The following is a 22,866-nucleotide window of genomic DNA, read 5'->3' as shown; positions in this document are numbered from 1 at the left end:
CAACATTCTAGGAAAGTTTGCTATGAACTTTCAGACATGCTAAAAAAAGTTTTCAATTTTTTAAAAAAACTGTTTCCAGACAGCAGTATAATGTATTGGTGATGCTCCTTTTATTTGGCAGAATAATATTAGGATTATTATTATCCACTATCTAGCTTGGATTTATTGTACAGCAGAAACCTGTTTCAGACTGTGCAGAGGATTAAAAAAAGAAAATGGCGACATCTGTGTGAGTGGATGATGCCTTGTGCCACCACCACTACTGGTTCTCTGAACCATTGGTGACCGCCACTACCAGTACTCCCGAAATGGGCTGAACCGGTAGCATTTCAATCCTCATTTCCAGATATAACATGCAAAGCTGTGCAGGGTAAGAATTGCCTAATATCTGGTTAGGAGTCAAATGTCTGTCTGCTCTAAGAAGAATTATTAACATCTCCTTGGGGGCAGGAAACAGTCTGTCATTGACCTCCCTGTTTCATCCTTATATAGGGTCACTGGTTGCTTTCCAGCAGATAAATCTTAATGTGTCCTAACCTAAATCTGCCCTTAAGAACTTCTTCTCACTGGGAAGATTTTAAAGAAAAACTTGAAGAGCCGAAGCATATTCCAGATGTCACTTATTGTATCTAATGCATATGCCCGAACCTTGAACTTGAAAATTGGAATCTTTGATGGGAAAAGGGCAGTATTCAATGGACTTTCCAACCGACTTTTGAGGATAACCTGGCAATGTCTGAGCTGCTTTCATAAAGCAGCATCACTATCTCTGATTCACTGGACTGAATAACAAACAAATTTAAAATTAGATGCTGATGTATCTTTTCAGGGCTGGGATTATTTTAATGTATTATGCATGTGTATTATATAACAGGCTAATGTTTTGTTTCTGCAAACTAGTAATGTTGGCTGCTATTAAAGAAATCCTGAAGAAGTCAATCATCTCTGGCTGTTTGATTTTTTCATAAAATGAAGTTCTTTGCCTTTTTTAAGAAACCAAAACCAAAGTAAATGAACATTATCTTGCTGAACTGGACTTTTTCTGTACATCTAATTAAAATATGATGTATTTATGATGCTCCTTCAATCAAAAGTTTTTATTTGGCAGAATAATATTAGGATTATTATTACCCACTATCTAGCTTGGATTTATCATAGAACGGAAATAAACTGCAGGAAGTTTCAGGGAAATAAAGCCAAGTACAAATATATTTACAGTGAACCCTCGATCATCGCGAGGGTTCCGTTCCAGGACCCCACGCGATGATCGATTTTTAGCGAAGTAGCGGTGCGGAAGTAAAAACACCATCTGCGCGTGCGCAGATGGTGTTTTTGCTTCCACTGCCGCCCGCCCTTCGCCCGCCCACCCCGTTGCTCGCGCCCGCCCACCCCATTGCTCACGCTGTTGCTGGGGCCGCTTCCCAGCTGGGGAGCCGAGCTAGGGAGTCCCCACCGCGCGCGCGTTGCTGGGGAAAGCGCGCGCGCTTGGGGACATCGCAGCTCCGCTCTCCAGCTGGTGAGCCGAGCTAGGGAGTCCCCACTGCGCACGCGTTGCTGGGGAAAGCGCGCGCGCTTGGGGACATCGCAGCTCCGCTCTCCAGCTGGGGAGCCGAGCTAGGGAGTCCCCACCGCGCGCGCGTTGCTGGGGAAAGCGCGCGCGCTTGGGGACATCGCAGCTCTGCTCTCCAGCTGGGGAGCCGAGCTAGGGAGTCCCCACCGCGCGCGCGCGCTTGGGGACATCGCAGCTCCGCTCTCCAGCTGGGGAGCCGAGCTAGGGAGTCCCCACAGCGCGCGCGTTTCTGGGGGAAGCGCGCGCGCTTGGGGACATCGCAGCTCCGCTCTCCAGCTGGGGAGCCGAGCTAGGGAGTCCCCGCCGCGCGCGCGTTGCTGGGGAAAGCGCGCGCGCGGTGGGGACTCCCTAGCTCGGCTCCCCAGCTGGGGAGCGGAGCTGCAATGTCCCCAAGCGCGCGGGCACCGCCCGCCCGCCCACGCTGTTGCTGGGGCCGCTTCCCAGCTGGGGAGCCGAGCTGGGGTGTCCCCGCGCGTGCCGCCCGCCTGCCCACGCCGTTGCTCGCGCCGCCGCTTGGGTCTTACGGGGGCAAGAGGGGAAAGACCCAGGGAAGCCTCTGCCCGGCGGGGAAACTCCACCATCTACGCATGCGTGGAAGGGCACGCATGCGCAGATGGTGGAGTTTACTTCCGGGTTGAAAACTCGCGTAATAGCCCTTTCGCGATCCTTGAGGACGCGAAACTCAAGGGTTCACTGTATTTACATATATTAGATGAGTAACTAAACATACCATATTTTTGGGAGTATAAGAGGGACAACCCCCCCCCCCAAAAGAGGGTGGAAATGTTGTTGTGTCTTATACACTGAATACAGTCATTTTTGGCCTCCCAAAGCCCCATCCCATGTCCCACGTTTGCAAAAAATAAACCTGTTTTTCACAAAAATGCAGTGTGCAGAAGTTCTGGGAAGCTTGCAGAGAGTTCTTGGGGACTAAGGAAAGGCAAAAACACTCCCATTTTTGTGAAAAGAGAAGGCTGAAAAATTGTCTGGTTTTTTGCAAAAATAGGGGCATTTTTGCTTTCCCAGGAGCTCTCTGTAGGCTTCCCAGATCCTCTATGTACCCCATTTTTGCAGAACCCCTCCCCAGATAAAAACAGCCAATTTTTGCAAAAAAATTGAGCTGCAGAGGACTTGGGAAACTGGGGAAGATCAAACCTTTTTTTCCTTACTTACCCCTTTGAAATCTTGGTGCATCTTATAGTCTGAAAAATATGGTAAATAGCAACAAACAATAATGAATGCAGATGTGTCTTAAAATTGAATGCATGGGTGTAACTTTTTGTTTGCTTTACTAACCAAGTCCTTTGGTTTCTTCAATTTGACTTGATGACATGATGTCTTAGTGCCATTAGAAAGGTTAATGAGTTTTATTACCAAATTTAATTTATAAATATAGTTGAATTGTATGGCTCAAGAAACTGAAATGAAGCAGGAGACCTATTTATTAACTGTTGTTGTTCCAGTAATTTCTTCACAGCTAACACATTCTTCAAACAAAACATCACCTCTTTGCCAGACATCACCGGACAGAGTTCATGGAAATCAAACTGACTCTATTATTAGTTAAAGTTATATCATCAAAGACATGAGCATGGTGGAGGAGATCATGAACTATTCATATGCAAGTTCCTAGCTAAGCTAAAGATAAAGAAGAAAGACAACCAATCTCCACAATATGATCACAATATGATTTTTCAAGGAGAACCTCGGAAATTGCTTTGAAGTTCTGAAGCTCATTGACTGAGAGTCAGAGGAACCGTGAAATGAACTTAAAGAAATTGTTAGGGATGAATGTGATAAAGAGGCTGCCAAGGATGAAGGGAAAGAAGAAAGCAAACTGTATGTCAGTACAAACTGTGGAAATTGTCAAGAAGATAAGAGAAGCCACAGCCAAGCTTTTTCTTTAAAAAAAAAAATCTCAGAAAGAACTTAACGAAGGTTTTTCAGAGAACAGTTAGAAGAGAAAAGAAGCAGTATGACAAGATCTGTAAAAACTACAGAACTCATGGAATACCCACTGTAGTTTGATAAGCAAAAAACCAAACCAAAAGAAGAATCAATTTTAGCAACTGGTTCATTGCTCAGTTGCTGGGTGGACATGGATATGGGGGAGTTTTGACTCTTGCACTATGGCAGGGGAAATCTTTTTCCTCCCTAGGTTCTGGAGCTATTCCTGAAGCCTCCAGGAGGGGAGGTTGAAAATGGTACTTCCTGTAAGACCATTTTTTGCTCTCCCCAGGGTCTGGAGGCTTTCCTTAAGACTCCAGGAGGGCAAAATCAGCTTCCCCCAGGCTAGAGAGGCCCTCTGAGGTCTGGAAACAGGGCCATTTCTGAATTTCCTGTAGGCCTATTTTCCACCCTCCCAGAGCCTCCGCGGAGTCTGTGGAGACTCCTGGGAGGGGATGGTGGGTGGGGTCAGCCAGTCCTTGGAACAACCAGCTCAACAAACCAGATTAAAATTAACATCTGGTTCACCCAAACAGGTCCAAACTGGATGAATTCCACCTCTGCCAGCAATTCTGAAAAATAACACAGTGGTGAACAGATTGGAAGAGGTCATCTACATCCCAGGGACTTAACAGGGTGTGCAAACTATTATCCTTTAATTGCACATACTAGAAAATGTTCTACCGGTGTGTCCCAAATGCCTGTAATTACAGGGTAATTAGTCCAGAAAGACACACACCACATGATAGAAGGAAAACCAAAAGTCTTTATCAACAGAAAAGCAGAAAAACCTCCCTTTTTAAATGTCAAGGGGATTTTCTGGTACATACAAGGCACAGGTTAAATGCAATCCAATTTCTCATCCAGTAACTGGGAAATTGAGTCCAATTCCAAAGTCCAGAAAGTCCACACACAGTCTTGAACAGGGAAACAGCAAAACCATGATCTTGATGAAACTATGAATCAGATAAACTTTCACAAGGCTAAACCAGCACGCTGTTCTTTTTATCTGTAGCACTAATTAGAGCAGCCCCACCCAACCACAGGTGGCTTCACTTATCTCCTGTAATAATCCTTCAGTTGTTCTCTCCTATGCATCACTCTACACATGTGTGGGTCCGTCATAAGTTCTTGTTCAGAATCCAGGGATGATAAGGATGATTGATCTCCTCCTGGGCTGTCTGCCAAACTCTCCTCTTCCCTGCTACTCACGCTTCCTTCGTCAGAGGAGCCTTTGTTGGGAGATTCTATCGGGAGCAAAACAGGCCTGTGGCATGTGGATGTTTCCCCACATCCACCTCCACATTCCCTGGGGCAGGAGCTGGGCCAGAGCCAACCACAACAGAAAATATCCTCAATTTCACATTATAAAAAAATTAAATCCAAGGAACATGCAGATTATAGTTATATGAAAAAGGGATGTAAAGCTAGCTTTAGAAAACAAGAAACATCATTTCTGATACAATTTATATAATTGTCCCAAATATGCTTTTTCAAGTGGCAACTCAGAAAAGTCAGTTGAGGCTTCATTGATTGTGGAAAGTCATTTGATTATGTTGATAATGTCAAGTTTTTGAAAAATTGGGAATCCAAGACCATCTCATTGTCCTCATGAAATATTGGTCAGTAAATAACATTGTAAATAGAATATGGTAAAACGGACTGGCTCTAGATTGGCAAAGAGTAAGACAAGGCTGTATATGCGCCCTTTATATATTCCACATATCTCCTGATACATTAAGGGAAGTTGGGATGGAATAAGATTATTGCTTTTAAAATTGGAATGAGAAACATCAATTATGTGCCATGTTTGATGACTGCCTTAATGGGTAAAAATAATATGATGCACAAAATTTAATTTCAATATAATAGGCACACCCATTTATATGATTCAACCCAATTTGCTATTTTGTAGAATTAGGCTTATATCTAAGCATTTTAATTGGACTTGTAATAGTACGGGCTCAAGCTTTCTAAAATCTAAATAAATGTTTCAATAAATACTATTGTTCACAACAAAAACAAAAAATTAACCCCTTAGTTTGCAGACTTTTCATTCTGGTTAAAGAAAGATTAAACTTTTCCATCAAGCATTTTTGCAACAAATGCTTAGAAAAAACGAAGCATTATGCAAAATGTTTCACTAAAAACAACATTGAGGATGAATCTCTATAAAGAGCAATGGAAGTATGCAGAGTTACAAGAATGGGAAGAAAAAATACTGCAGTTTCCATTAATCTTTTGTTGTTTTTATGGTACTGTGGGAAGCTGCAATTATTCCTTTATTGCCGTGCTTATTTTTGGAGTTGTACAGGTCACTGTACCTCTAAAATTATAAAGCCCTTGCAGCAAAGATGTACCAATATATAATTTTAAAAAATTCTTCTGGAGAACCTAAAGTAAATATTACCATCTGCATGGGACATTCATCACCAAACCACTTGGGCTATGCAATTGTATTGTAAAAACTGAAGGTCATAAATGCCTGATCTTTATAGGACACAAGTGATTGTGGCTGTCCAATATTATTTAAGAGAAACCTTAACCAAAATGAGCTGTGACGTCTAAATCTAACTCTAAAATTGTCTAAAATAGTTATCCTCTAAATTTGAATTGTTGATAGCGTGCAATACCTCACCAATCTTCTCTGAAGGTCTTGAAATATCTTAGTAATAATTTATTATTGGACTGGTGTAGTTGAGTAGTAAATGTTGAGTAATGTTGCATTTCAGTGAAGAAATCTCAAATTAATAGCCGCTCAGCATACCTGCTATTTATTATGTCTTCATTATTTATTACAAGAACTAATGGCTGCTTTTCAAGATAATTGTCCTCCCAAGTTGGCTTACAAATGAAACAATTATAAATAAAATAAAATAAAATACTAAGTATCATTTTTTTTAACTACTGGTTCTGTGGGCGTGGCTTGGTGGCCATGGAATGGTGAGGTGGGTTTGGCAGAGGAAGGATACAGCAAAATTTCCATTTACTTCCCATTCCAGGGAAGATTACTGCAAAATCCCCATTTTTTCCCAATCAGCTGGAACTTGGGAGACAAAGAATAGATTGGGGCAGTGACAATCAGAGGCGGTATTTACCGGTTCTCCAAACTATTCAAAATATCCCCTGCCCCAGTTCTGTAGAACTTGTCAGAACTTGCTGAAACTCACCTCTGTTCACAACCAAATCAACTTCCCATTGCTAGTTTAATTCACCTGTCTCTGACCTGTGAATATGAATGTAAAGCGAAGAAACAGATTCATTTTCTCCTTCATTAAACAACAAAGCAAAAAGAAACAGAATTATCTCTTCTTCAGAATTTTAAGAAATACAGTGATACCTCATCTTACAAACTTAATTGGTTCCGGGATGAGGTTCTTAAGGTGAAAAGTTTGTAAGATGAAACAGTGTTTCCCATAGGAATCAATGGAAAAGCAATTAATGCGGGTGAGCCCAAAATTCACCCCTTTTGCTAGCCAAAGTGCCCATTTCTGTGCTGCTGGGATTCCCCTTAGGCTACCCTCCATGGGAAACCTCACCTCCAGACTTCCGTTGCCAGCGAAGCGCCCGTTTTGCGCTGCTGGGATTCACCTGCTGGGATTCCCCTGCAGCATCACAAAAACACGGAAGTCCAGAGGTGGGGTTTCCCATGGAGGGGAGCCTCAGGGGAATCCCAGCAGTGCAAAAACGGGTGCTTCGCTGGCAACAGAAGTCCAGAGGTGGAGCATCCAAGCGGCAGCGGTGGGTTTGTAAGGTGAAAATAGTTTGTAAGAAGAGGCAAAGAAATCTTAAACCCCAGGTTTGTATCTCGAAAAGTTTGTATGACGAGGCATTTGTAAGACGAGGTATCACTGTACTGCCAATTCAGGTAAATTCTGTCTAATGCTCCACCTTCGTAACTCAGTATAAAATATACTTATTAATTATGATGCAATGAAGAATGTAAAAGTATTTAGGTTGTCATGGTTCCAAGAATTCAACAGTTGAACTAATGCACGGAACTCCATTGGCAAACCTCACTCTTTTCCTCCCTATTTGATTGATCAAATGTAATTTTATAGAAAAGCAGTGTTGCTTTATGGTGAATCTTGAGCACAAGTATACTTGAACCATGGCAAGTTGTTTGAATAAGAAACATCTCGATTGGAAATGATATAGTCCAACCCAGCTGTGTTTATTTCAGTGCTTGCATATTCAAATAAACACCAACTGTTTATTTGTGTGTATGATCTATATACATATGTGAATGTTCAAATAAATGCTGTCAGAGATTTATTGAAAATACGTCCGAGGTAAAAATGGAGCATGTGCGGTTGACTCTAGCTCTAAGCGATTTTGCTGGTTAAATCAGATGCTAATGTTAAATAATCCATCTTGGATGGATGCGATTTTTTAAAAAGCAGATTAGATTGATTCAGCCAATGATTCAGCCTTTGTAAAATACAAGTAGATTTAATATAGGAGAACATACTCTTGGACTTGAGTATGAGAAAGAGATTCAGCCATGAAACTTACTGGGTGGTATTGGATCCTTGGTCTAACCATCTTATGCAGTTCTTGTAAATTATATTGCATAACTGAGGTTCTCAGGGTTGAGTTTTGCTGACCCCTTGAAAAAAAATGATGCGTCTTGGCAGATCCTTCAAGAAATTTGAGTTTCATTTTGCTTTTCTCCAAATCAATATATATAGAAGCAATAAAGTTAAATGCTACAATGTTTCACGGAACAAGTGATGTGAAAGTAAATTATGAAGTTAAATTATGACACTATTTGTATATGTGTTTGCAAATAGGCAGTCGTAGAAAAACCATAATGCTACTATGCCAAGACTTGCTTATGTGCCCAACATTATGGCAAAGCAAATGTGACCTATGCTATTGGAAATAGTTGATAGATGATAGACAAATAGACATATAGACATATAGATATATTGAGATATTGAGATAGACAGACAGACAGACAGACAGACAGACGGACGGACAGACAGACAGACAGACAGACATATATAGTCCAACCCAGCTGTGTTTATTTCAGTGCTTGCATATTCAAATAAACACCAACTGTTTATTTGTGTGTATGATCCATATACATATGTGAATGATAGATAGATAGATAGATAGATAGATAGATAGATAGATAGATAGATAGATAGATAGATAGATAGATAGATAGATAGATAGATAGACAGACAGACAGACAGACAGACAGACAGACACGTAGGTAGGTAGGTAGGTAGGTGTCCTGTCTGGGTTCCCCCAGACGCCAACACCAACTAAAAAGAGTAGCCAGACACGCTGGTAAAAAGCAAAGTCATTTTATATCTTTGAAAACAAACACAGATAACAAAAACTGTTCTTACAAACTGGAATGCTGTGAAGCTTCACAGAAGAGTCACGACAGCCAGACAATACAACAGGCTTCTTGCTGGCACACACACCACTGTAGATAATAAAACCCACGCCTCCCCCAAGTTTTTAGCCTTCGAGGCCACAAGCCAGAATCAGAGACGCCAAGGATCGAAGCAAGGTCACAGGACTCCCAAAAGATAACTCTCCACAATACAGGAAGGGTGGGCCTGCCTTTTCAACCTTTCTGAGGAGAACCACACCCAAACCCAGCTGTTGCCTATTAGGGATGGAAGTACCTGGCTAATTGTCCCCTTCTTTGTGCTGCCCTTCTCTGCCTCATATCTATGATGGCTTGTGTGTTCTCATCTAATGACTCCAGGCTACTCGCTGGGGAGAGCTCCCCCCCGGGGGTCTCAGGCTGTTCCCCCTCCTCCTCATCCTGACATTCCTCTTCCCTGTCTGCCTGGTCCTCCTCCTCCTCCTGTTCGTCATCCTCCCCCTCTGAGCATGGAGCCGGCAGAGTTCCAGCCGTTCCCTGAGGAGCCTCAGACTGAATCACAACAGTAGGTAGGTAGGTAGATGAGAGAGACACAGACATACAGACAGATTTTCAAGATATATAATTCTATGGTACTTTTTTGTTTACAAATGGTACTTGATACTTTGGTTAATAATGCTAAATCTTCAGATATACAGGTACTTTGCTTTGAAAATAAGCTCCATTTTGTAAAGGGGAAGGAATAACACTTTTAAAAATCAAATAAAAAATAGCTTAACAAGAAGAGACATAAGACTTGCTTGTTGTTGCCATTCTTTAGAGGGTCATTTGAGCCACCAAACTTTACTCTTTGCAAGTCAGGATTTGGAGTCCAAGTTTCAATCCTAGCCACACCACCCTGAGCATGAATTATTTTTAAAAATGTGGTATGGTTTTAGGTCTGTCCCCTGTAATAGTTGTTGCTTGCTTTATACTAACTCTTCCTGCATCTAGGAATGATGAAGCTATTTTGAAAGCTCATCTTACCTTGATAATGTAATATTTTTTTTCCCATGAAAGAGAAGCTGATCGTTCTGAGAGGCAACTCTCAATTTATTTATAGCCAGATGCCAAGAGTCAGCAACATGCATGTCTCATGTTTCTGTTTGCATTTTTATTCATGATATTTGGGTGGCTTCTATAAAGATTTTTAGTAAACACTGAAAGCATTAGTCAATTACTCCTGATGTGCAATCTCATAGAATGTTTATTAAATAATAATATTGACAGTTTTATTTCTGAGAATGCTGGGGCTTTATTGCAGGGCTGCTGAGTAATACCACTTTGTGGAAAACACAGGATTGAAAGTCAAGAACAATTAGGAAAAAGTAGATGTCACTGAATTCTACTGTAGGGGAAAAACCTACCAATGCATTGTTAACTTTGTAATATTAACAGTAACATTTCCAAAGTTGGATCACAGTGAATTGCTTAATGAAAGAAACAGTATTAAATTATTTTTCTCCTGTAGAATTGACAAGCTTAATATTCAAACATATCTATTTAAAATCCCAAGATTGAAACTATGGCTAAGTAATCTACAACTCACAGTAACTTTTTCTCCTTCTCCTCCTCTTTCTCTTTCTCCTCCCTTTTCTTTCTCTCTCCTTCTCTTTCTCTTACCTACAAATCTTTTTGTCCTCAGGATTTCCTAAGTATGTAACTTCTGGCCATCTTCAGAAGTAGGTAGATAAAAGATAAATTGGAGCATTAGTATATAAATCCAATGCTGCTTTTCTGCTTTCCCTCGCAGTTCCTAAATCAAGGCATATCCGGCTCTTATCGAATTCTTCTTTTGCTGAAATAGTACATGCTTCATTGTAAATTATGACATTTGATACTAACGATTTTAAATCCCAGGCTGATATGGTATTTATTCTCAGCCCCAGTGAGATTAAAACCAAAATCTTACATTTCATTGCTTCAGCTCCTAGTGAATCACATTCTGTGTAGTTTTATCCATGACTGGCAATTCCGGAGAAATATTATCACAATAGCAAAAACAGCTCCTTCATCTGCAAACACTCTAATGAGCATGGCACCCAGGCAGCAATATTTGTTTATGGAGGAGTTTCAGGCCATTTTATGCCTTTGCCTGTGCATGAGTCTCCATGTATATGATCGCATGAGTGTGTGTACACACACACAAACATGCCTTTGAATCAGTTTTGACTCCTGGCAACAGCTTGGATGAATCTCTGCAATTTTCTTGGCAAGATTTCAGAAGCGGCTTGCCATTGCCTTCTCCCTAGGGCTGAGAAGAAACGACTACCTCAAGGTCACCCATATGGCTCTGTGCCTAATGCAGAACTAGAACTCACAATTTCCCAGTTAAGTGAAACGGGTTTCCCCATTGATTTTGCTTGTAGTCATAAGCAGTGATGGGTTGCTGCCCCCATGAGGGGGACACAGTGGGGGCGGTAAGTTAATGTACTATTTATTGAATACTTACCGTATTTTTCGCTCTATAAGACGCACCTGCTGATAAGACGCACCTAGATTTTAGAGGAGGAAAATAGAAAAAAAATATTTTGAGCCAAAAAGGGGAGAGGAAGAGAGGAAGGAGTGAAAGAAGGGAGTGAGGGAGGAAAGAAGGGAGGAAGGAAAAGGAAAGCAAGAAATGGAGGGAGGAAAGGAAGGAAGGAAAGAAAGAAAGAAAGAAAGAAAGAAAGAAAGGGGGAAGGAACAGGAACAGAGGAAGGAAGCAAGGAAACTTATGAAAGGGGAGAGTAAGAGAGGAAGGACTGAAGGGAGGGAGGGAGGGAAGAAGGTAGGAAGGAGAAAGAAAAGAAGAAATAGAGGAAGGGAAGGTAAAAGAGAGAAAGAAAAAGAGCAAGAAAGAAAGCAAGAAAGAGAGAAAGAAAGAAAATGAAAGAGAAATAAAAATAGAGAGGGGGAATGAAAGAAATGGAAGGAGGGAAGGAAGGAGAGAAAGCAAGAGAAAGAAAAAAGAATGAAAGAGCAAGAGATCAAGAGAGAAAAAGAAAGAAAGAAAGAAAGAAAGGCAACTTCAAAGAAAGGCTCACTGAGCATCTCTCACTCTCTCTTTCTATCCCTCTTTCTTTCTTTCTCTTCCTTTCTCTCTCTCCTCTTCCTTTATCTCCTCTCTCTCCCTCCCTCTCTCTTTCTCTCCCCCCTCTCTCCCCCTTTCCCTCTCTCTTTCTCTCTCTCCCTCTCTTGCTATCTCTCCCCCTCTCCCTCTCTCTTTCTCTCCCCCCTTTCCCTCTCTCTTTCTCTCTCTCCCTCTCTTGCTATCTCTCCCCCCTCTCCCACTCTCTTTCTCCCTCTCCCTCTCCCTCTCTTTCTCTCTCTCCCCCTCTCTCTTTCTCTCTCTCCCCCCCTTTCTCTCACTCTCTCTTTCTCACTATCTTGCTGTCTGTTGCTCTCACTCACTCTCGTTCTCTCTCCGTTCTTCTCAGCGGTGACGCGCGCACGCCCTGCCCGCCTCACCTTTGCCGAGAGCACTTTCGTCCCGGGCTCTCAGCAAGGGGGTTGTAGGAGAGGCAGGGCCGGCGGCAAAGGAGATATTCAATGTCGGGGGCGCACGGGCGGTTGCATGCGCTCCCTATCTCCCTGCTAGCCCACTCGGAATATTCAAAATAAGAAAAACCTTCACCGGCAAAGGCTTTTCTTATTTTGAATATTCCGAGTGGGCTACCAGGGAGATAGGGAGCACACGCAACCGCCCATGCGCCCCCGACATTGAATATCGCCTTCGCCAGCCTCCGCTGAGAAAAGCCTTTGCCGGCATTTCCTCTGGGCGTCAAGGAGGCGCAGCGGCGGGCGGAGAGAGGGAAGGGGGGCAGCGGCGTCCCTCCTGGCCTTGGCGGGCCGCCCGACCCTCCCCACCTCCTGCAAACACGGCGGGCGGCGGGGGGAGAGAGAGGAGCCGGTTCCGGCGGGCGCGGGGCTTGGCTGGCTGGCTGGCGGGGGGAGCGCCGCTGGTGGTGCGGAGGGAGACCCTCCTCCGGGAGGGAGGGGGCCAGGCAGCAGCTAGCCAGCCAGCCAGCGGGATGGTGCTTCCGAGTTCGCAGCCTCCCCCCCCCTCCCTGCCTGCATCTTCGCTCCATAAGACGGGGCTGGTTTTTCATCCTACTTTGGGAGGAAAAAAACTGCGTCTTATGGAGCGAAAAATACGGTAATAGTTTTATTTTATTGTCCTTCCTTCTTTGGTACTTTAGTATGATCCTTAATTACTTTTAAAACCAGAAATAATTAAATAATCTGTTTTTACCCATAAATGCTTTAATCATTTATCTAGAATTGAACTTTCATAGGAATTAAAGAAAATTGAGCTACTTACCTAATCTGTTACTATACTGAATCTTGTGGGTTCAATACAAAACCTTAAAATGTAGATGTGCTCCTCAACAAATAATGTAGTCTATCATTTGTCCTTTTTGTGGCTATTTAAATAATGTCACTTAATCAATGAAAAAGAGTCCAAGCACCTATTTGAAAAGTTTATATTGGTCGGTAAGCCACTCCCACCCAGTCACATGATTGTTAAGCCACTCCTACCTGGTTACATGACCATCAAACCATGCACACAAAATAAGCTACGCACACAATGTGGCAGTAAAATTTTTGGCAGCCCATCATTGTTTATAAGTCACTTTTGTCAGTACCATTGTAACCTTAAACATTCCCTGAATGAACTGTTGTAAACTGAGAACTATTTTTATTGCTCTGAAAGATGGTACAAGAATAGCTTTTATGTAACTGATGTTTTTACAAGGTAAATCAAACTTTGTTTCTTAATGTTATGGTTGGCTCTGGGCCAGCTCCTGCAACAGGGAATTTGGAGGTTGGTTTAGAGGAATCCAAAGGGTCACAGAGACTTGTGTTATTGCCAGCAGCTTCTGATAGTGAAGATTCATTGCCAAGGTCAGATGGTAGGGAAGCAGAATCAGATGGAGAGATGGGTGCAGCCAGCCTATTAGTTAATGATCCCATTAGTGAGTCATCAGACTCAGAGGAGGATCGGTGGATAGATGCCCGCATGCGTGGGCTCATGGCTAGAAGGGACCAACTGCGCAGGTATCGTCGGAGATAAGGGAGAACGCTTGTTGCTGAGGCAATTAGGTTAAGGGGGTTGATGATAAATTACGGGCATTGGGGAGCGCGCATATGGGCGTTTATTCATTTGGAGAAGGATCATTGCCAAGGTTTGGACTATTCCAGGATTTCTGTTGACTCTTTGGACAATTCACAGTTAACTCTTGAGGACTCAAAGAAGGAGGAGTTGTGAGGAATCACAGCTACCTTAATTGTTCTCTTTTGTTCCTGCTTTTGACCGCATTCCAGGACTGTTATCTGGGTGAGAGAAATTTGACTCTGCTTAAACGTGTGAACTTTTAACAGTTTCAGATAAACTACTTTTATTTCTTCTGGCTGGTGTGCGTATGTTTGACTTTGCATTTCTCTGTCACTGGGGACTATTAACGAGACACCCGGCATAACATTTAATACTAAAATTATACCTGTGTATAAAGGACTATATCACACTACTGACCAGACACTTTTGTACTAAATACTTAACAATTGTGAAATAATCCAATATAAAAAATCTGTACCCTTGAAGAGATTTTCCAAGTACAATCTGTGAATAATTTATAGTGTTTCTTACGCATGTTTTATATTCTGGTATTGAGTAGAGATTACACTGTTTGCTTCCCTGTTGTTAGATATTTTGTTAGAGAATTAACGTGATGCAACTGAAGGTGTGGTCTAATTAAATCTTGACATACAATAAATTTAGTTGTTTTCATTTTTTAAATTGCTGTCTTTTATCTTCTGAATTCTCTTATGGGTTTATCAGGTCTAAAACAAAGCAGTACATCTTCCTGGATTGGTTTGAATCAATTACTTTCCCTCATGGTATAAGGGTAGACTAGGTGGACCATGAGGTCTTTTTCTGCCGTCAATCTTCTATGTTTCTATGGTAAGGTCTAGGTTATCTCACAAGATTGTAAACAGGATAACATGGATACATTACACTCCTTCGAGCAAAATATAATAGTGTCTGGAAAATATGTTCCAAATAATCTTGAATTTTTGATTTATTTATTTATGAACTGGATTTATAAGGCTGTCCAACAGTAAAAACGTGCCTCTGGGTTGAAAATAAACAGCAAATCAAAAACAAACAAACACAAACAAATCATATATAGGTATGGCTTAACAATTGTGTTGGATAATGATCCGTTTGCAAATATGACAACAATAAATTGTAATAAAAGGTTCATTTTTCCAAATGGGTTAATTTACAACAAAAACATAAGCCTTCGGTGTGAAACCGATTAAGATCTGGTTAGTTTCAGGTAGCATTTGTGACCTGACTAGAGGGTTCTATTCAAATAATTAAGGTCATGCAATCATCTTACAATTTATCTTGCAATTAGTATTTTGTTGGGATCCGCTGTGCTGCAGAAAAAAAGTAGTTGAGGAAGGGTTGTCTTGTTTCAACAGTCTTTTCTCCCTGTAAGGAGCAAAAAGAAAGAAAACAAACAGTTCCAGCCCAGGTCTCTATAGGAGCACTTTCTCTGGATGAGACAATATCAGCTGTTGGTCTTTGCATCATCTCTCTTTTTCTTAACCACATGGCTTGCTTATTTTATTGTTACTTAGAGAAAACTTCACTGCATTAAACAACGTTTGCTGAGTAAACCACAATGTCTGAGTTCCCACAATTGCTAAACCCAGTTAAATTATTTTATGGCTTAGTTCAGTGTGTGATGGTTGTCATTTTGGATTAAACATTTATCTTTGTACATGGTTCAGTGTTACAGGTAGACCTCATTTAAATAAATCATGGCTTGAACCAAAACAGAATTAAGCAAAATACTTCCCTGTGGCCTTTGTTTCTTTCTTGATCTGTAGCTTGAGAACTACATTGTGGAAAACATGAAGTCAGAAATGGCCCAGCTGCAGCAGAACGCTGTCCAAAATCACACAGCCACCATGCTGGAAATAGGAACCAGCCTTCTCAGCCAGACAGCAGAACAGACAAGAAAACTCACAGATGTTGAAACACAAGTAAGTATTCATAATTATTTTTTACCAGTACATTGACCATGGTAAAATAATTCCCATTTCTTTTTTATGAATAATAATTCCCATTTCTTTTTTTAATGAATTATTATTCATAAAAAAGAAATGAAGTAGCTAAGAAGGTGATCACTTTGATTGTGAGATACATATATTCCTTTATATAGAAAGGTAGTTGTTTTTTTTATTAAAATAAAAACATTTTGAGTGTTTACTGAAAGGTAGCAATGTCAGAGTAAATAAAGTCCTAATGGTTGTCCATATTTGGTCTACATAAGGCATTGATTCTATCCTAGCTGGGTAAATCATCTTACTTTATATTTTTATAAGATTTCTGTTGTGAGTCATCCTTGAATCCAATTCCATGGATATATTTACACATTAACAGATGTTCAATACTTGACCTGTATTTACTTGAAGTCAACTGATAAGTTATTCTCACTGAAGTTATCAAATAACTGATCAAATTCTTTCCCTCTTTAATGTGCTTGAAAAACTAACATGGACAGAACAACATTAGACTCCTTCCCCATAAGGATGAGTGTTTTTCTTGCATTGTTCTATAGGTTTGGTCTGCCTCTTTTCAATTGATCCATAATTTTGCTTAAAAAAAGAAACTGTCTAAAACTGATAAGCAAGTGGGTGGTGGAAAAAATACGTCTTGTTTTCCAATGGATGATTCTTTTTTAAAGGGTTTACTATGTTTTTAAGATAAGGAGCCATCAGAAGTGAACTAGTGAATCAGATGGCAAGAAAGGACAGCACAAATAAATGCAGTATTCATAGATGTAGCACTACAATTTAATGATGCAGAGGCTTTCCTATGGATGCTGCTGCTAAAGCAGTGTCCAAAGTCTTGATGAACCAGCATTTGATCCCATCAACATTGCCTTTTGGTTATAGTTTCTTAATAAAAGATAAATGTGCACCAGAAACATCCCACGTATGTGCAAAAATACTTATGAAGTCATACATTCAAGCAAATTAATATTATTTTGAAACAGCTTTTGTTCGGCTTTATAAATTCTGTGCTACTGCAGTGTGATAACAATACAAAAGATTTGAAGAAACTGAAACCTGAAACAAAGATGCAAGTTCAGAGACATTGATATGGTCAGCCTGTGTCCAGGAATACCAAATATAAATCACACACGTTATTTTATTGAAAGAATAGTAGGTGCTTGGAACAAACTTCCAGCAGTGGTTAGTAAATCCACAGTAACTGAATTTAAACATGCCTGGGATAAACATATATCCATCTTAAGATAAAATACAGGAAATAGTATAAGGGCAGACTAGATGGACCATGGGGTCTTTTTCTGCCACCAATCTTCTATGTTTCTACATGGAGCCTACCTAATTGAAGGTCAACTAAATCCTATATTCAAATATAGCCATTAGTCATCACCTAGATATGAGTTGGCTGTAATATCAAAGAAAATTGCTCAGTTTTGTTGATTTTCCAGGCAGAAATTGATTTACATAAAGAGCTAAGAAATCCAGACAACATCTCATTAATTCCAGGACATGCCGGGAACCCATCAGAAACAGGGCTGGTGGCAATAGGGAAGAGGCAGATAATTGCTTAGTATCAGCATTTCAAATTCTGAAACAGTCCATTGGTCCAAACTCATTGGGTAACCTTTCATTATTGTTGGTCCTTTGATTTTATCTATCAGTTCACAATTCATAATTCCTTATCCTTCTCTTCTATTTATAGTTTTGAGCGTGTTATCTAATAGTTGTATTTTAGACTGTCTGTTTTAAACAAATACATTCATATCTGTGATCATTACATGGGCAATTACATATACCAAGTGTTTCTGATGGATATACACACACACTCATTCTTCAACCTTGACCTATACATGCAATATCCTTTCCATAATTATTACTTAAATGTATATTAAGATATGGAATAACCAAGATCAGTTACACAAGGGGGAAAAATCAGTCTAGCTAGAGATAGTGTACACATGGTGATGACAAGCCTTGTTTAAGCTCTCAGTTTCTTTTGTTTTCCAGAGAAGATCTAATAAAAAATTTCATATGAAATAGACTTAGCTTATAGGTAATGGGATATTAAGGCAGGAAACTTTGGAACAAATAACTTGCATTTTTGTATTTATATCCTAATGAAGAATAGAGACTACACATTATAGGTTTACACTGTATTAAAAGGAATCAAACCATTGTAGGTTGAGTCTATTCTATGTTTTATATTACTTGCCACGATGTGTTTCTAGTTGTCTTTTTACTATCCCACAGTATCAGTACACATTGGGAAAGCAGGATTTTAGTCTAATGGCTTTCTACAGCACTCTCTCGCCATATGAAAAAATTGGACATGTTCAAGACATAAAACATAGATATTGCTCTCTTTAAGGTTTTTTTTTAAAGTAATACATGAAGACTAAATTGTGCAAGAGATTAAAAAATAATACTATTGCTCCAAATTTTCTTCTCAATGTTTTTGTGTTGTGTAACACGATCTGAACATGAACTCTGTTAAAAAATCCCAATCTGGGTTGGTCACCAGAACCGGAGAACAAATTGCGCAAGGATTGCTTGGAGGTGGGAAATATTTATAATGAAATCTACCAGATCTCCCTGCATGGATTGCCCTGTGACTATGCATGACAGATATGGAGAAAGCTAACTACCAGATTACAAGATCACAAGTGAATAGTCAGACAAGGAGATCTGAACTCATTGGTAGTCTCACATGACAATGAACAAGGAAATACATTCAATTTTGCAGCTATTAAGATTGTTGGCTATGCAGGTACAAAGACAGCCAGAGAAATGATTGAAGGCTTTGAAATGAAGGCTTGTCAATCAACAGAAATGCTGATTTATCACTATCTTATCAGGTACTTAGGAGCCAAGGACATGGCAGCACAAAGAAACAAAAGTGAATGACTTAATAGCTGGCTATCAACACCCCAATCAACCAATAAAAAGCCACAGAGCACCACATAAATACCACACATTGAATAGCCCAAACCACATAGGCTCTAGGCTCTAGCATGAGCCTGAAAACTTGGAAGACTAAACCTCTTGTCCTGGTGACCAACCCAAATTGGATCTTGCAACATAATCCTGGAACATGTATATTTGCCTTCGTTTGTGTATTAAAATGCTTTCCATGCAAATTGGACAAGGTTGCAGGCTACATATAAAACTATTTATATTGTAAGAAAAGAAAAATATATCTTACCATGTTATGGTCCAAGATAGAAAAAGCTAGGAAAAGCTAAATATGAGAGGGGGGGTGGAGTATGTAAAGTATGTTCATACAACTACAATCACAATCTAATATAGCCTTCATTTCTTAAGAAAAACTAATATTGACTTACTTTGCTACTGCTTTTCATTCATGTGAGGTTGGGTAGTTATGCTAAGTGATCATACTCGAACATACATTAGGCATTAACTAACTGTTACCCATTTTCAGACAAGTAACCATAAAGCAAGCAATTTTACTTATTTAAGTTAGCTCCTCAAAATTGATTTCATCATTAGAAAGGTTGAATACAAAACACATGCTGAAATAATATTTAATCTTGATGAAAATTGTCTTCTGGTGTAAACCAATTTTTTTAGAAACAAAACTTGTGGAATGTAGGCAAAGATGGAAGAATCGGAAAATGTTTCCATGAATTCTCAGATATATGATTTCTTCTCTTTTGGTCTCTTGTTTATTTATTTATTTATTGGATTTGTATGCCGCCCCTCTCCGCAGACTCGGGGCGGCTAACAACCACAATAAAACAGTATATAACAATAATCCAATACTAAAAACAGTTAAAAACCCATTATATAAAAACCAATCATACATACAGACATACCATGCATAAAATTGTAAAGGCCCAGGGGGAAAGAACATCTCAGTTCCCCCATGCCTGGCGGCAGAGGTGAGTTTTAAGCAGCTTACGAAAGGCAAGGAGGGTGGGGGCAATTCCAATCTCTGGGGGGAGTTGGTTCCAGAGGGCTGGGGCCGCCACAGAGAAGGCTCTTCCCCTGGGTCCCGCCAAGCAACATTGTTTTGTTGACGGGACCCGGAGAAGACCCACTCTGTGGGACCTAACTGGTCGCTGGGATTCGTGCAGCAGAAGGCGGTCCCTGAGGTAATCTGGTCCGGTGCCATGAAGGGCTTTATAGGTCATAACCAACACTTTGAATTGTGACCAGAAACTGATCGGCAACCAATGCAGATTGCGGAGTGTTGGTGTAACATGGGCATATTTGGGAAAGCCCATGATTGCTCTCGCAGCTGCATTCTGCACGATCTGAAGTTTCCGAACACTTTTCAAAGGTAGCCCCATGTAGAGAGTGTTACAATAGTCAAGCCTCGAGGTGATGAGGGCATGAGTGACTGTGAGCAGTGACTCCCGGTCCAAATAGGGCTGCAACTGGTGCACCAGGCGAACCTGGGCGAACGCCCTCCTCGCCACAGCGTTGTTGTATATAGGAAATCTTTTTGTTGTGTCAATGTAGGTATTTTTTGTTCCTAACATCTACGAATGTTATTTTGTTCAATATATAACATGATAATGAGATTGGAAGCAGCTGATATTAAAGAAATAATAATAATAATAATAATAATAATAATAATAATAATAATAATAATAATTTATTAGATTTGTATGCCGCCCCTCTCCGAAGACTTCTCCTATCGAGATATAGATTATTTAGGATGATGAAAATGCTATAAATAAAAGACCAAATATAGCAAAAGGGATAACACAGGATGATGATATTGTGCTTATTGGGAAATGCTTGAAATCTGGTTTCCTTTGTTTAAAAACTGAATTCAGCCTGCCATGCTTCTCAGATCTGAAAGTGCAATTTCAAAATTAACACTAAAAACCCTATATGATTGGCTGTGGTTACTAAATAAGTTATATCAATTAAGTGTCTATATAAGGTGCACTGGATATATTGACCAAGAGGCTAGCTATGAATCAGATTGCTTTTGATCTGTATTTATCTTCAATGAGGTCATTTTAACATTAATTTGCTTTTTTCATACTTGTACCAATAAAGATTCATTGTGTGGCTTTAAATTATCGCAAGGTTTTTGTTGTTGTTTGCCTTCTTCAGGTTCTCAATCAAACATCCCGGCTTGAAATCCAACTGCTGGAAAATTCCTTATCTACTTACAAGCTGGAGAAACAATTGCTCCAACAGACCCATGAAATCTTGAAAATCCAGGAGAAAAACAGGCAAGTATAAAATTAATGGTATGATCTTCGAACGTTTCACTCTTATAGTCTTTACTAAAATATCCCAAAGAGTGAGGAGTTTGCTTCTAGAATATGCTGGTTTTTCTCCCATTATTTACATTATACTAGAACAAGTCGATCAAAATATTCCTGGAGTGCTTTGTACATCTGCAGTGGTATCTCATTCAGAACTAGTACTGTCGTGTATATGTTCTACTTTTGACTACCATCAAAAGTTAAGAATGAAGAGAACATTTCCATGAAATTATAATTTTCTATATTTGGAGAAGCATTTTCTATATTTCTATATTTGGAGAAGCATTTGGTTGTGTTAATCTGGCAGCCCATCCCCAGAAAGCAATTTTTCTTCCACCAAATAACATTCTGAAAATATTCAAAACCTGCTTTTTCTCCCAGCTTTGAAATAGGATGATTGTGGGGTCTCTATCGGTTTTTCTGACAATGAATTAAATTTCTGAGCAAATGTTTCTTTATATATACATATACTTTTTTCTTTTAACTGTAGACTGCCCAGAGTAATTAAGGAGGTGAGCACCCTCCAAAATAAATTAATGAAAAATGAATGAATGAATGAAATGTATCATGAGACATAATGCAGTCCAGACAAAACTGTATTACTGTATTTTAATAAGAGGCATGGATACGTATTTATCTATCTATCTATCTATCTATCTATCTATCTATCTATCTATCTATCTATCTATCTATCTATTGGATTTGTATGCCCCCCCTCTCCGCAGACTCCGGGCGGCTAACAACAATGATAAAAAACAACATGTAACAATCCAATTTAATAAAACAACTAAAAACCCTTATTATAAAAACCAAACATACACACAAACATACCATACATAACTTGTAATGGCCTAGGGGAAGGAATATCCTAACTCCCCCATGCCTGGCGACACAGGTGGGTCTTGAGTAATTTGCAAAAGACAAGGAGGGTGGGGGCCGTTCTAATTTCTGGGGGGGGGTTAATTCCAGAGGGCCGGGGCCGCCACAGAGAAGGCTCTTCCCCTGGGGCCCACCAAACGACATTGTTTGGTCGACGGGATCCGGAGAAGGCCAACTCTGTGGGACCTTATCGGCCGCTGGGATTCGTGCGGTAGAAGGCGTATACTGCATATATTCAAAAGAGCATGTTGTTTCTAAATTAAACATCCCCCCAAATGGTGCCCCATTTCTAAATAGGCGAGCAAAATAGCCACAGCTCTGCTTACCTAAAGTAGGTACTATCCACATAGAGAACATACATGGCTGCTTTGTGGAGGGAATATTTTCCATATCGAAACAGAATAAGGTATCTCTGAAAAGTGAAGCATTTGGGTGGTGATTGGGTAATTCCCACAATTTGTGTGAACATATAAAATATATATAAATACATATGTACATACACACACACACAAACATATATATGTGCAGACTTCTCCCCAAGGGTATATGAAATATTATCAGGGTGTGAACCTATGAGTTATCTCTATATTTGTGATACTGTTTGTGCGTACACTATGTGGGTGTTTACTCAGTGGAATGCTTGTGTGTTGTCTGTTATATGTCTGTGTATGTTTCTGCTAGCTCAAAGTGCACTTGGGGATATGCAGATTTTAAAGTATTGAACTAGAACTAAGGAAGTCCAAGATTAATTTTCCCTCTGACATGAAAAC

At 40.1% G+C, this 22,866-nt stretch overlaps 1 protein-coding gene across 1 annotated transcript in view; it reads left to right on the top strand.

Annotated features, from left to right (window-relative positions):
* The window catches only part of ANGPT1 (angiopoietin 1), a 185,700-nt gene that overhangs the window by 78,818 nt on the left and 84,016 nt on the right, over window positions 1-22,866 (top strand). Inside the window, exons 2-3 of the mRNA XM_070748213.1 lie at window positions 15,786-15,941; window positions 21,060-21,181. Of these exons, the coding sequence (XP_070604314.1) occupies window positions 15,786-15,941; window positions 21,060-21,181 (278 nt within the window). The remainder of the gene's footprint in view (window positions 1-15,785; window positions 15,942-21,059; window positions 21,182-22,866) is intronic.

Source organism: Erythrolamprus reginae, chromosome 3 (genome assembly GCF_031021105.1).
Source record: "Erythrolamprus reginae isolate rEryReg1 chromosome 3, rEryReg1.hap1, whole genome shotgun sequence".
Lineage (NCBI taxonomy): Eukaryota > Metazoa > Chordata > Lepidosauria > Squamata > Dipsadidae > Erythrolamprus > Erythrolamprus reginae.
Note: the sequence above shows the minus strand (reverse complement) of the source record. Positions and strands in the feature narration are given on the sequence as shown.